General features: G+C 35.9%; 1 protein-coding gene across 1 annotated transcript in view; it reads right to left on the bottom strand.

Moving 5' to 3' along the window:
- Positions 1-376: 376 nt before the first annotated feature.
- The window catches only part of CHM (CHM Rab escort protein), a 231345-nt gene continuing 218615 nt past the window's right edge, over positions 377-13106 (bottom strand). Inside the window, exons 14-15 of the mRNA XM_065915823.1 lie at positions 11315-11475; positions 377-4423 (exon numbers count right to left, since the gene is read on the bottom strand). Of these exons, the coding sequence (XP_065771895.1) occupies positions 4232-4423; positions 11315-11475 (353 nt within the window). The 3' untranslated portion in view covers positions 377-4231. The remainder of the gene's footprint in view (positions 4424-11314; positions 11476-13106) is intronic.

Raw genomic sequence — 13106 nt, forward strand, 5'->3', positions numbered from 1 at the left:
ATTAACATTAATAGGTGCTACCAACATAAATCACCCTGTAGTGATAGGAGATAAGACCCTCCAGTCTACTAGAATTCAAGTTCTATTGATTATCTGTCAAATGGTCCTAAGAGTCATCATCACCACAAACAGCAGATGTGGCAACTTGTATGGGAAGGACATCTCATTGCAGCCCCATAGCTAAACTATAATAGAAGAAAAAAAGTTGTTTTCAAAGTGTGACCTGGGATGTTAAGGGTTAAACCTTTTGCATTTTAAAAAAGGCATCATTAAAGAATTCAAACATATCAAAGCACTTGTTTAAAAAAGTGTGAATACTCAAGTTTCAACATGCTTGAAGGATAATATAGCTACTTGTTTAAAAATTCAATTAACCTTATCTTTTTAAAGCTTGATTTATTAATAATCACAGATAAATTGCCAGTTTTGAAATACTGATGTTATCTTTTGAATACATCCTGTCTGAGAAGCTTTAGAAACTACCTGGAATTCACAGAAATTGTCACTCTGCTTAAATTATTTGATTCAAGAACAAATCAGTTCAGTGAATGATTTCTGCATGAAAAGAACATCAACAGTCTCTCATCTGTTGTAAGTAAGCTACTGGGGACTCAACGAGCACAAAGAAAAACATTTCAGATTCTCATTCATGAAGTAAATAAGAAAAACATTTCAGAGTCTCACACACTAAGTGAGATGGGGAAACAGTTTGCAGGTAGTGTATTGTAAAACCATACCCCATGCCTCGGAACACTGACTTCAAACAGAATGAAGTTTGATGCTGGCATCTAGAACAGTTTGCTAAGTAAATCATACCCATGTATCATTTGATTGCCTTTTTCAAAAGCCTGACACAGTCGGCAGATGCCTAGAAATAAAATCAAATATATAGCTGGAAAATTAACTGAGAGGTTAAATAGTAGACCAATATCAACAAATAAATCAATTTCAAGACAATCTTTAATTTCTTGGCATATATACAAAATTTTACTATTAAAAAATAGGATACCACACCTGAAAGGCATTAAAACACTTTATTTCCTCTGAAAACTTACTGTTACAGTGTGCAAATTATAATAACCATATATTCATGCTTTCTGAAATGCACTTAAGAAAACCAATCAAGAGTTGAGAGAAATTATCCTAATAGCAGTAAATGTATGTTGCTATTTTTCAGTCATATTAAATATTTTTAAAGAAAAAAAAAGATAATTGCTTTGACGGATCATTACTATTTAGCAATAATTTCAACAAAAATTTTTTTTTAGGTTTTTAGGACTTTAGATATACTTTGCTTTCTCCAGAACTATAGCTGTAACAGAAGTTAATCATTAGCACAGCCATTATTTTGGGCAGAGGGCTGCCAATCTCAGAAATTACTATTCCAGAAGTTAACCATTAACATGACCATTTTTCTATAAGCAGCTAAGTATAATAGTAGATAGGGAAATTATAATTCAGTTTTCCTGTAGAAAAATATATGTTAGTTATATATATATATATATATATGTATGTATGTATGTATGTATGTTTTTCTGGGCAGGCATACTAACTAGACAAAAATACAGTAGCAACATAGGGTTAGTAACCTGTTTTCATATTGATGACTAAACTGAATGGTATAATCACTCTTGGCTAATAAGCATGCATAACACAACATTTTAAACACAGGAATAACAATTCTTTGATAATAGCAATTTTCAAAATTTAAAACTAGCTAATGAAATTTCTGCATCACGTACAAACATCTAAATTTTATTAATATGACTTCAGGCTTACAGTTTTACAATAAAACCAAAAGGCTTTTCTTTAAAGCTATGAAAACAAGTATTTGCAGTAAGACAGCTGAAAAGAATGTTCTTAGAATAATTTCTATTACATTCTGAGGCAAGAGGAAGTATCTAAAGTTATCTAACACAAAGTTTTAAACAGCTGTGTATTATCTTAATCATCACTAATGATATTCAGGAGCTTTTAAACATTTCAACAGTATTGATAAATAATCCAGAAGAGAAATTCTGATACTGGCTAATGGATGAAATAGGGTACTGTATAGATCGGGCCACAAGACCACAGAGTATCTCCTTCATTGTTCAGAGAACTGTAGTAAAGCTATCAGAATTTTCCTAGTTATTCTGGGTCTACCCTGATTGGCTGTTTACATAAGTGTGCATGATTTATCAAGAAGTCTTAACTCTAAGACTATAACAAAGTACAATATTTTAATTGGTGCAGCTTACTGCATTTGTATTCAAACTCAATGCTCCCATATAGTGGAAACTTTTATATTGCTGGTACTGCAGGGCAGGGCCAATACCCAGTGCTTATAGGTGTGTATTGTGCATTTAGCGCATGCCATAGTTGGGTTTCAGGAAATATAATTTAAGACAGATCTGAATTCACATAACAAAGTAGGTTATAATGTAATTCTATTGTCCCTGATTTGTATAACATTATAAAAAGGGAAGAGAGGGATAGAGGGGATTAAAGAGATCCGGGAAAGGCTGTGCAATGGGGAGAGGGGTTAGGAGTAGCCTGAGAGGCTTGGAAGGTTTTCCTCTGGATTCAGCTATATTTGCTGAATTTAAACCCTGCTGGGGGTTTAAAAGCTGAGACAAGAGCTACATTCTTTCCATTTCTCATGAGTCTGTGACCTGAAAGAGCCGGCTTCCTTTGAGATCACTGAAATCTGGAGAGGTCAAAGCCCTGCTGCAGCTGAAGAATGTAAGAGCTATGTGCTTTCTACTCTAGCCATGGCTCTCTGATCAGCAATACAGGCCAGACTGCATGACAATCCACTTTTAATGAATTTATTTATTCAAATAAGTTGTTAAGTCCAAACTATTGCTCAAAGAAGGTAAACCATCAGAGCTCAGCATTTGGAAAAATTTTAATATAGGCACTCACTGTACCTAGATTTGCCATCTATTCACAGCCCTTATATTTTTATGCTAAGTGCATATTAGGGTTTATCAATTGTCATATTCTGTTTAGAGTCCTTGGTGGTTTCAGGTCTAACTACTAGAAAAGGAATATGAAGAGTTTATAGAGTGTTTTCCTTATTAAGATTTAAAACCACAATTCTATATGTTACTTTGTTTACTTTTCTATAAGACTATTAAATACTAATTTAAGAAATAGATTTTTATTTTAAAAGCTTAATGCAATAAAAACACTATGATTTATTGTTGGGGGAAGTGACAGCAAACAATTATTTGCTGCATGAGATCTGATATTCACCCCCAAGTCAATGAGATAATTCTTAAAGAACTTTTATTCCAGAAAAATCATTCTAAGGATAGCACTGCATATATCTTCAAAATCATTCTCATTCAGTGGACATGTAGAGAAGCTGAGGTGCAGAAAGTAAACAATTTGCCTAATATTAGGCAATTTGCAAATATCATCATCACATTTGCCTAATATCAGCATAGCTAGGACGAAATTAGGTCCATTAAACAATCAAGTTAGTGCTCCAGGTACTCAACTAGAAAGAATTTCCAAACACCAAATGAGCCTATTTAAAACTTTCCTTCCATTTCTCCAGTACTGAGCTTTCGTAGAATGTTCAGGACTCAAATATAAATACTATTAACATTTAAAAAAAAACCACTGAGTAATAAATAGACTCATGACTTGTTTGTAAAAGTGTCTACTTTAATATAGTATCTTCAATTCTCCTCAAGATAGAGAACAAAACAAACCTCTATTTCAAACATAGGCTCCTGCTTGGATTATGACACTTTAATTTTTTTCAACTATATCTACATATACTTTCATCATTTGGGTCACGATGCTCACACCCATAGAGAAAATATAACTCAAACAATCAAAGGAAATTTGTGAGCCAATTCCAAATATGTGGCTTTCAAGCAAAGTGACAGGCAAAAGCTGTCCTAATACCACAGAATTACTAACAATGCATAGGATCACTTTCATAAACATAGCTGTATTTCTGAAAATCAATCCACTTTATAATTTTTATCTGCTAATTTCACAGGTTTGGTATCTTAAAGCAGGCAAGTCAATGTGCTTTACAAAGTATTTTGTGGTCTTAGAATGTCCTCTTTAAGGAAAATCCCCTTTTGGATCTCTATTATTGTTTTTCTTGGTAATTCCGCATGTTAACTGGTTGCTGTTGTGTAACATTTTTCAAACAGTTCTTCCATCAAGAAGACTCTCAGGCTAGGAGGATTTTCCACAGTGTGGTATCCAGTTTGGTATATACTGGTTATTCAGAGGGCTCCTCTGGGTTTCTCAGATTTGAGCTTTCTTTGGGAGTCTCTGAGTTGGCCTCTGGTAAGGCACTGGATTCTGAAGTCTCTGGTTGTAAACTGTCTCCATCAAGGATAATGTCTTCAGGATTCGGTGGGGGTGGACAGAAGTCTTCATTGGGGCAGATTTGTTGGAAAAGTGCTTCAGCCTGGCCAGGGAAGAAAGGGCACAATAGTTTTTGAATGCTAACTTAAAATGTATGAACTTCTTTGGAACAGTTTAAAAAATGAAGTATCATCCTTATAATCATTAAGTTACAGAACTTTACACAGCATACATAACCTTCTTAAATCTGCTTTCAGAACTCAAATACATTCATTCAGACCCACCCTTCAAATATATCAGTACTTGATCAGGTGCCCAGCCAAGACTTTAAGGTCATTTATTCTATGTGTCAATAGAAATAAAATTTCCTTTAATATTCTTTACATAATTTCTTAATATATATTATCTGTGATATCTGTAGTCTAATTTAGCATATACCAATTTTAACAACTGTTCAAATCAAGAACATTCTTCATTTTTCAACTATTTGCTTTTCTAGTTTTCTTCCCTCTGTGCTTTGAGGAGTATTACATAATCCAAGACTATGGACTCTGAATAGAAAACCATGACAAATGCAGTAGTGATGTGATCTAGCTAATGTTTAATTACCATCTGAGCCTTGCTCTCTTTGTCTACAGCATAGAAGAGAGTAAGCTTCTTTATATGGTAACTGTTATCACTGTTATTAATAATAACAGAAATTAAAATGTCGAGATATAAGCTGAGCTTAGTCTGGCAGGGTAAGAGAGTAAGAAAGTAAACGTGATCTTAATTAACAACAACAAATAGATACACACATACAGGAAAGTAAATGTGGCAAGTAGCATTGCTATTCTATTCTAAACATATTCCTAGTTTTATTTAGATGAATACATTTCTTTGTTAGATAGGGGTCCCTGCCAGGTTAGGTAGCTTGCATGCTACCCTATTGGTAAAAGAAAGTCATTAAAGGGTTTTAAGATATATGCTTGTTTTGCTTTAAAGTTTACAATGTCTGTCTGTACCACTTCAACTCTCCGTCCCACTGTACACACAAGGTCATCCATAAGGCCAGGAGTTGACAACTACGGCACACAGGCCAGATCCAGCCTGTTGTCTGTTTTCATAAATAAAGCTTTATTGGAACACAGTCACTCTCCTTTATCTATCTATAGCTCTGTTTGCACTGCAATAGTGGAGAGTCAAGCAGCTGCAAAACACACTATATGGGTTGCAAAATCAAAACTATTTGCTAGCTGGCCATCTATAATTGCATACTCCTGCATCCAGTAAATAGAACAGTTTCTTTCCTTCTTAAGTATAATTCAAGGGTATATTTTTGGACCTGCCATTTAACTATGGTTATTTTCAAATTAAATATTTGAAATGCCTGCTTTGCTTGCTTCCACCCAGGGATCACGCCTTTGCTGGAGACATTCAGTCTCTAGAAACAGGAAGACTGGTGTCAGACAGAGCCTCTACCTCACACTTTAGTTACTCTAATAGTCATTTTGTCTTTTATCTCTATCTAGTCTACCTGAAGAAGTTCTTCTTCCCCTTTAGTCTCTGGATGTAATCACCAAATCCTATTGATTTTATCTCTTAGTTCTTGACTCCATCTGTTTTTTCCTAGAGACACAGCCCAGACATGCACCATCTTTCCCTGGGACGCCTGCAACATCTCAGAACTGGACTAGTCACTTTGCCTCTAGGATTTTCCTGTGTAATCCATCTTTATGCTGCCCTCAGAGGGGTCAATGGAAAATGAAATTCTGTTTATGCCTTGTGCTTAGTCACTCAGTAGTGTCCAACTCTTTGCAACCCCATGGACTGTGCCCTGCCAGGCTTCTCTGATATGGGAACTTCCAGGCAAGAATACTGGAATAGGTTGCCATGCCCTCCTCCAGGGGATCTTCCCAACCCAGGGATCCAACTCATGTCTCCTTTGTCTCCTGCATTGCAGGCAGATTCGTTACCTGCTAAGTCATCGTGTTCTGGCTTAAAACTTCTAATAGGATAAAAATCCAGGATGATTATGGTGAACAAAACTCTTCAGGCCTATCTTCTCTGGTCTCATCATCTTCTACTTCACCCCATCTCTGCCTCTCAGATTTTTTGCTACACACTATTACCTGTTTGTTGGAAGCTTCAACAGTATGTGTACTGTCAACTTCCAGATGTTCAGGCTGGTTTTAGAAAAGGCGGAGAAACCAGAGATCAAATTGCCAACATCTGCTGGGTCATCAAAAAAGCAAGAGAGTTCCAGAAAAACATCTACTTCTGCCTTATTGACTATGCCAAAGCCTTTGACTGTATGGATCACAACAAACTATGGAAAATTCTTCAAGAGATGGGAATACCAGACCACCTGACCTGCCTCCTGAGAAATCTCTATGCAGGTCAGGAAGCAACAGTTAGTACTGGATATGGACTGACAACCTGGTTCCAAATTGGGAAAGGAGTACATCAAGGCTATATATTGTCACCCTGCTTATTTAACTTATATGCAGAGTACATCACGAGAATTGGCCACCTGATATGAAGAACTGACTCACTGGAAAAGACCCTGATGATGGGAAGGATTGAAGGCAGGAGGAGAAGGGGATGACAGAGGATGAAATGGTTGGATGGCATCACCGACTCAATGGACATGAGTTTGAGTAAATTCCGGGAGTTGGTGATGGACAGGGAGGCCTGGCGTGCTGCAGTCCATGGGGTCAGAAAGAGTAGGACACAACAGAGCGACTGAACTGACTGACTGACTTCTTAAGCAAACTATGTTTATATCCTAGGCTGGTGCAAATGCTATAATGTATGGAATGTTTCAATTTGACTGTCTTCCATTTGGATGAAGAATTGCTACTCATCTTTTATATCCTTCTGTGTAAGGTTCTCTGACTCCTAGATAGAACTTGTGGCTCCTCTATATTACCTTTGTACTTTCAATATCATCCTTTTTTTTTTTTAAATCTATTCTTTTGTTTGTTTTATTTGTTTACGGCCTTGCCATGCAGCATGTGGGATATTAGTTCCCCAACCAGAGATTGAACCTGTACTCCCTGCATTGGAAATGCAGTCTTAACCAATGGACCATCAGAGAAGTCCCTCAGTATCATTCTCTTATTGCATATACCACACTGCAATGTCATTTGTTTACATGTTTTTCTCCTTTACCAGACAGTGATTCACCCAGGAATGATGACTAGGTTTTAATTAACTCTGAATGCTTAGTGCCAGGCATGGAATAGAATCTCCCTCTCTCTATATATATATGATGCATGCATATGTATGTACATATATGTAATGTATGTTGTAATATTTATATGCAACATCTGTACAATACAGTTTACACACATACACACACGTAGCTATACATGTAAGTATATATATAAATGGAAGAATTTTAGAAACTGCATATTGTGCAAATATTGAATATAAATACTATAATTATTATTACTCTTTCTTTTACTTCTACTCCAGTTCCTCTGTATTTTACACCTTGTCTCCCTTTTGCCACCTCTCTATAGGATAGCTTCCCCTGAACCCCAGTTTCCGTGGCTGGATCCCACTCAATCTGTTTCTGTGTATTCCTGTCATGAACAACGTGTGTCCTAAGACTGCCAAGCAACTACAGGTTTTGCTGTCCTGCCCTTATTTGTACTCTACCTGATGTGGAAATCCCCCTTTAGCCCATCTGCCACTGGCCCCTGCTCTTGCCAATTTCCCATGGCCAAACTCTGGCCTTTCCCAAATCTCTCCTCTCTTTCCAACTGCTAGAACATTTTAGGGCCAACTGTCACTTTCTGGAAGGTCTTTCTGGAAGCTTCTTGGTGTGCTTCATTTCATTTGCCAACTAAGCCACAATTCTGAGAGTTATAGAAAGAAGTTGGCTCAAAGTACTTAACTGTCAACTTTTAATCTTCCTCATCCTTTTAAAGCAAGGAGTAAGCTTAAAGGGTAATGCTTTCATGTAGTTAAAATAATTAAAAAGGGCTAATTATATTGTGACTTAGTTTCCTTATACTGGGAAGTACAGAGAAAACAAGCTGAGTAATTTAGATATTCCTAATGTTTACTTAACATTGTGTGTGTTAGTCACTCAGTCGTGTCCAACTCTTTGTGACCCCATGGACTGTAGCCTACCAGGCTTCTATGTCTATGGGATTTTCCAGGTAAGAATACTGGAGTGGATTGCCATTCCCTTCTCCAAGGGATCTTCCTGACCCAGGGATCAAACCTTGGTCTCCTGCATTGTAGGCAGATTCTTTACCATTTGAGCTACAAGGAAGTCTAAAAGCAAACAAATATTTTGTCAATCTAGCAGTTTAATGTATTTAGGATGCATCTACATTAACAAGATGAAAGCACTGTACACTACATGTGTGTACAAGCAGTGGGGTCCAACAGACCTGAGGTTAAATCTTGGGTCAAAATTTATCAGCTATATGATCTTTGGCCAAATTATTTAGCCCCTTTGGGCTTTAATTTCCTCATCTGTAAAATGGGGATGCATTAGATACTTACCTCATAGGGTTGTTGTGAGGACCAAATCAGATAATAAATATAACATGCTTAGGACAGTGCTTGGTATATAGAAAATGCACAACAATGGAAGCTTCAGGAAACATGACACCTAAAATTGCTATCGACTCAATAGCTTGAGAAAGTAAATGCTACTGCACTATGTGAGCAACTTGACAGTTCTTATAACCAAGAAAGCTCATCTTCAACTTACAAATTATGTACCAAAAGTCATAAGCAATTTGCTGATCTCTCCATACAAACAACATTCTAATGGTGGTTATACTGCCAGTCCAGCATCAGCCAATTTAACCCATTTCACACCTGAAGTATAATACGGAGTACAGCACTATTTAACTATTCTTGTTCCTAAGGCAGTGGCAGCTGCAAGGCAATGGGGACTCCTGAAAGAGGAGTGAGTTATCACTGCTTTGGGAGTATAGACCAGTAGGGACTACAGACTAGTCTGCTTATCAGTATTCCTCATATAAGAAAAGAAATATCTATGTGAGGTTCAGAAATAAAATAGAATATAGATCACAAAACCAGCAAGTCACAGAAAGAATTACATAATCGGAAATGTCTTGGTATGCTCCTGCATACAACTTTAACTTGTGAGTATTAAACACAGATTACTTCCTATTTTTAATGTCTTCAAATCATAGCTTCAAATGAACACAAGGGAGACAGGTCTATGTTATTCAACATCTATACATTTACAAATAAGAACAGCAGATGCAAACTTGACAAATAGTAAAATGAAGCATTTTACTTTAAAAAAAGGAAAAATGAAATCTCCAAGTGCTTATGTTCCTACACGGGCAAAACTTAGGTGATATTCTGAGGGTTTTATAGACAATTTGGAAGACAGAAGTCATCAATTAGCATTTGGGATGAACACGGTGTAATATACTAAAATTAGAACACAGTTTCTCTGAATAAACTGGCTATTTTTAAAAGTTATTATTGATGCCCTTTAACGTAGGCATTATAATATTTCTCCTAAAACTTATTTGAGGTTAAAAGCTATATAACAAATATAAGCCTACTTATAATTAATAGCATATAATAATTAGCACCCAAACTAGCATTATTATTGTTTTCTTCTGTGGTAACATTGTACTCAAGTCTATCTTCTTGGGAAGAAAATTACCTCATGATAAAATTATCCTTTAATTATAATCTTCTAGCTTACAGCTTAGATCACATTACCATTTCTATACTAAGTCTTTATTTAAGGCCTTTCATTTTGGTTAAAAACATTAAAGTTCACTGAGAAATAAAGTATCTGGCTGATAACTTGTTGGTAATTTCTGCTTGGGAAAAAATGGAACATCAAAGCGAAAATGATCTGGTCATTTTAAGCCATAAATGTAGATATTGAACTATTCTGGGTTCCTATTAAACTAACAGAACAAAAGATGGATGAGAGATGTGACTTCCTGTTTTTGTTCATTATCATTGACTAAATCTGATTATCCAGGATTACCATTAGACTCTGAGGATTAAAAACAAAGAATCTGGCAAAAAACTATAAATGTATGGGTCACGGCCTTGCTGCTATGCTGAAAAATTAGATTAAAAGCTTAAAGAAGCCATTTGTTTCTATAAGATCCTTGCCACTAGTGGGAATGAAATTTCCACCTGTAGTCTTAGACCAATGTTAAATTATCCATTTATTGATTCAATAGATAGATGCACTAACTATACTGGTGAAAAGTTTAGACTTATACCTCAAAAACAGTATTTTCTGCTCTTCTTTTTCAGTCAAGTGCAGAAAAGTATATTTGTACATGCATATGAATTTTCAATTTGTAGAGTCATAATTCACTTTTGGCATTTTGTCTCAGCTACCTTGTACCTCTATAGCCCTGTTCAGGAGCGCTATCACAAATTCCACCCTGATTTAACATACTCCTCAGCAGTTACTATAGTAGCTTTGGGACACCAGCTTGTGTCAAAATATTAAAGGAATCATGTTCATTGTGAAAAACTGTATGTTCTTTTCCATGATAAGAATGTGCCTTAAAAATGCCATTTAAAAAATACATTTTGCGTGCCTTACCAGTTACACTCCTTTTGAAATGACTCAAGTTTAAAGAGGAAAAAAGTTCATGTATTTCAAAACACACTGAAAGACCACAATTTAAATTAGAAGCAATGTCTCTTTAGAATATTGGCATTATAAATTCATTTTCTGGATATGTATTTCTAAGATCCTCTATCCTTATTCCTACAATGGAACTCATAAACAATCTCTTGTATTTCATCATTATATTCAAGACCATGACAATATTTAATACTACATTTAAAATATATTTAATGTGGCTTTGTTGTTCAGAGAGAAAATGTTTAGGAGCAAATTAAAGAGATGGTATTAAATGAGAGAGATGCTTTTTTAGTCTCTTTTCCCACCTCTTAGAGGAAAAAACAATTCACTTTCCCTACCACACCAACTTCTTAATCTAAAACTGAGAAAGACCAACAGCCTTACCTGTTTGACTGCATTATCATTTCCTAAAGCACAGTCTGGGCCAGAGCAGACATAAACGTTGGATGGTAAATCATTATAAGAGTTCCTGCTGACATCTGAAGAATCTCTCATATTGAAGTAAAGACTCCATAGAAGTCTTGGCTTTTCAACTTCTTCAGTTTCTAAATGCAAACATAAATTTTATGTATATCTAAAGCACAGCATACCTCTCAATTACTATAATATGTAGCCAATTACTAACAAAGCCGTAACTATACATTGTAGTAAATCAGAGCTTTGTATTTCAACAAAACTATATCTGCATACACATACTCTAATACATGTATACAATATTTCAAGCGATGATGGCTTTTCAACCTAAGACAAGTTAGATTTAAAATTTATTTTGATTATCAGTAAGTTACTTAGATTTAACTCCAATCACATTTACTTGGACTTTTCTTATTTCTCATCACCAGTATCAAAGTGCTTATGATCATATTCATCTTTAAATTATGCCAGTGAAGTGAGAAGTTAACATAAACTGATTTTCTTGTTTCACATGGATACACCAACTTAAAATATTATAAAGTCAATACTATACATAGGATTATGAGATGATCAGAATAGAGAAATCTATAGACAGGGAGTAAGGAAATTCCCTGGCAGTCCAGTGGTTAAGACTCGGTGCTTTCACTGCTGTGCCCCAGGTTCAATCGCCAGTTCGGGAATTAAGATCCCATTAGCGCATGCCACTTACCTAATAAAGGAAACATATGAAGTAGATTAGTGTTACCTTCAGTTGGGGAGGAATTGATGGAAAGTACAGGTTAAAGGGATTGTATAGGAGACAGGAATTAAGACCATCCCCAAGAAAAAGAAATGCAAAACAGCAAAATGGCTGTCTAGGAGGCTTTACAAATATGTGTGAAAAGAAGATAAGTGAAAAGTAAAGGAGAAAAGCAAAGATATACCCATTTGAATGCAGAGTTCCAAAAAATAGCAAGAAGAGATGAGAAAGCCTTCCTCAGTGATCAATGCAATGAAATAGAGGAAAACAATAGAATGGGAAAGACTAGAGATCTCTTCAAGAAGATTAGAGATGCCAAGGGAACATTTCATGCAAAGATGGGCTTAATAAAGGACAGAAATGATAGGGACCTAACAGAAGCAAAAGATATCAAGAAGAGGTGGCAAGAATACAAAGAAAAACTGTACAAAAACAATCTTCATGACCCAGATAATCACAATAGTGTGATCACTCACACTCACCTAGAGCCAGACATCCTGGAATGTGAAGTCAAATGGGCCTTAGGAAGTATCACTATGAACAAAGCAAGTGGAGGTGATGGAATTCCAGTTGAGCTATTTCAAATCCTAAAAGATGATGCTGTGAAAGTGCTGCACTCAGTATGTCAGCATATTTGGAAAACTCAGCAGTGGCCATAGAACTGGAAAAGGTCAGTTTTCATTTCAATCCCAAAGAAAGGCAATGCGAAAGAATGCTCAAACTACCGCACAGTTGCACTCATCTCACACGCTAGTAAAGTAATGCTCAAAATTCTCCAAGCCAGACTTCAGCAGTACATGAACCATGAACTTCCAGATGTTCAAGCTGGTTTTAGAACAGGCAGAGGAGCCAGATATCAAATTGTCAACATCTGCTGGGTCATCAAGAAAGCAAAATAGTTCCAGAAAAACATTTATTTCTGCTTTATTGACTATGCCAAAGCCTTTGACTATGTGGATCACAATAAACTGTGGAAAATTCTGAAGGAGATAGGAATATCAGACCACCTGACTTGCCTCTTGA

This window comes from Muntiacus reevesi, chromosome X (genome assembly GCF_963930625.1).
Source record: "Muntiacus reevesi chromosome X, mMunRee1.1, whole genome shotgun sequence".
Lineage (NCBI taxonomy): Eukaryota > Metazoa > Chordata > Mammalia > Artiodactyla > Cervidae > Muntiacus > Muntiacus reevesi.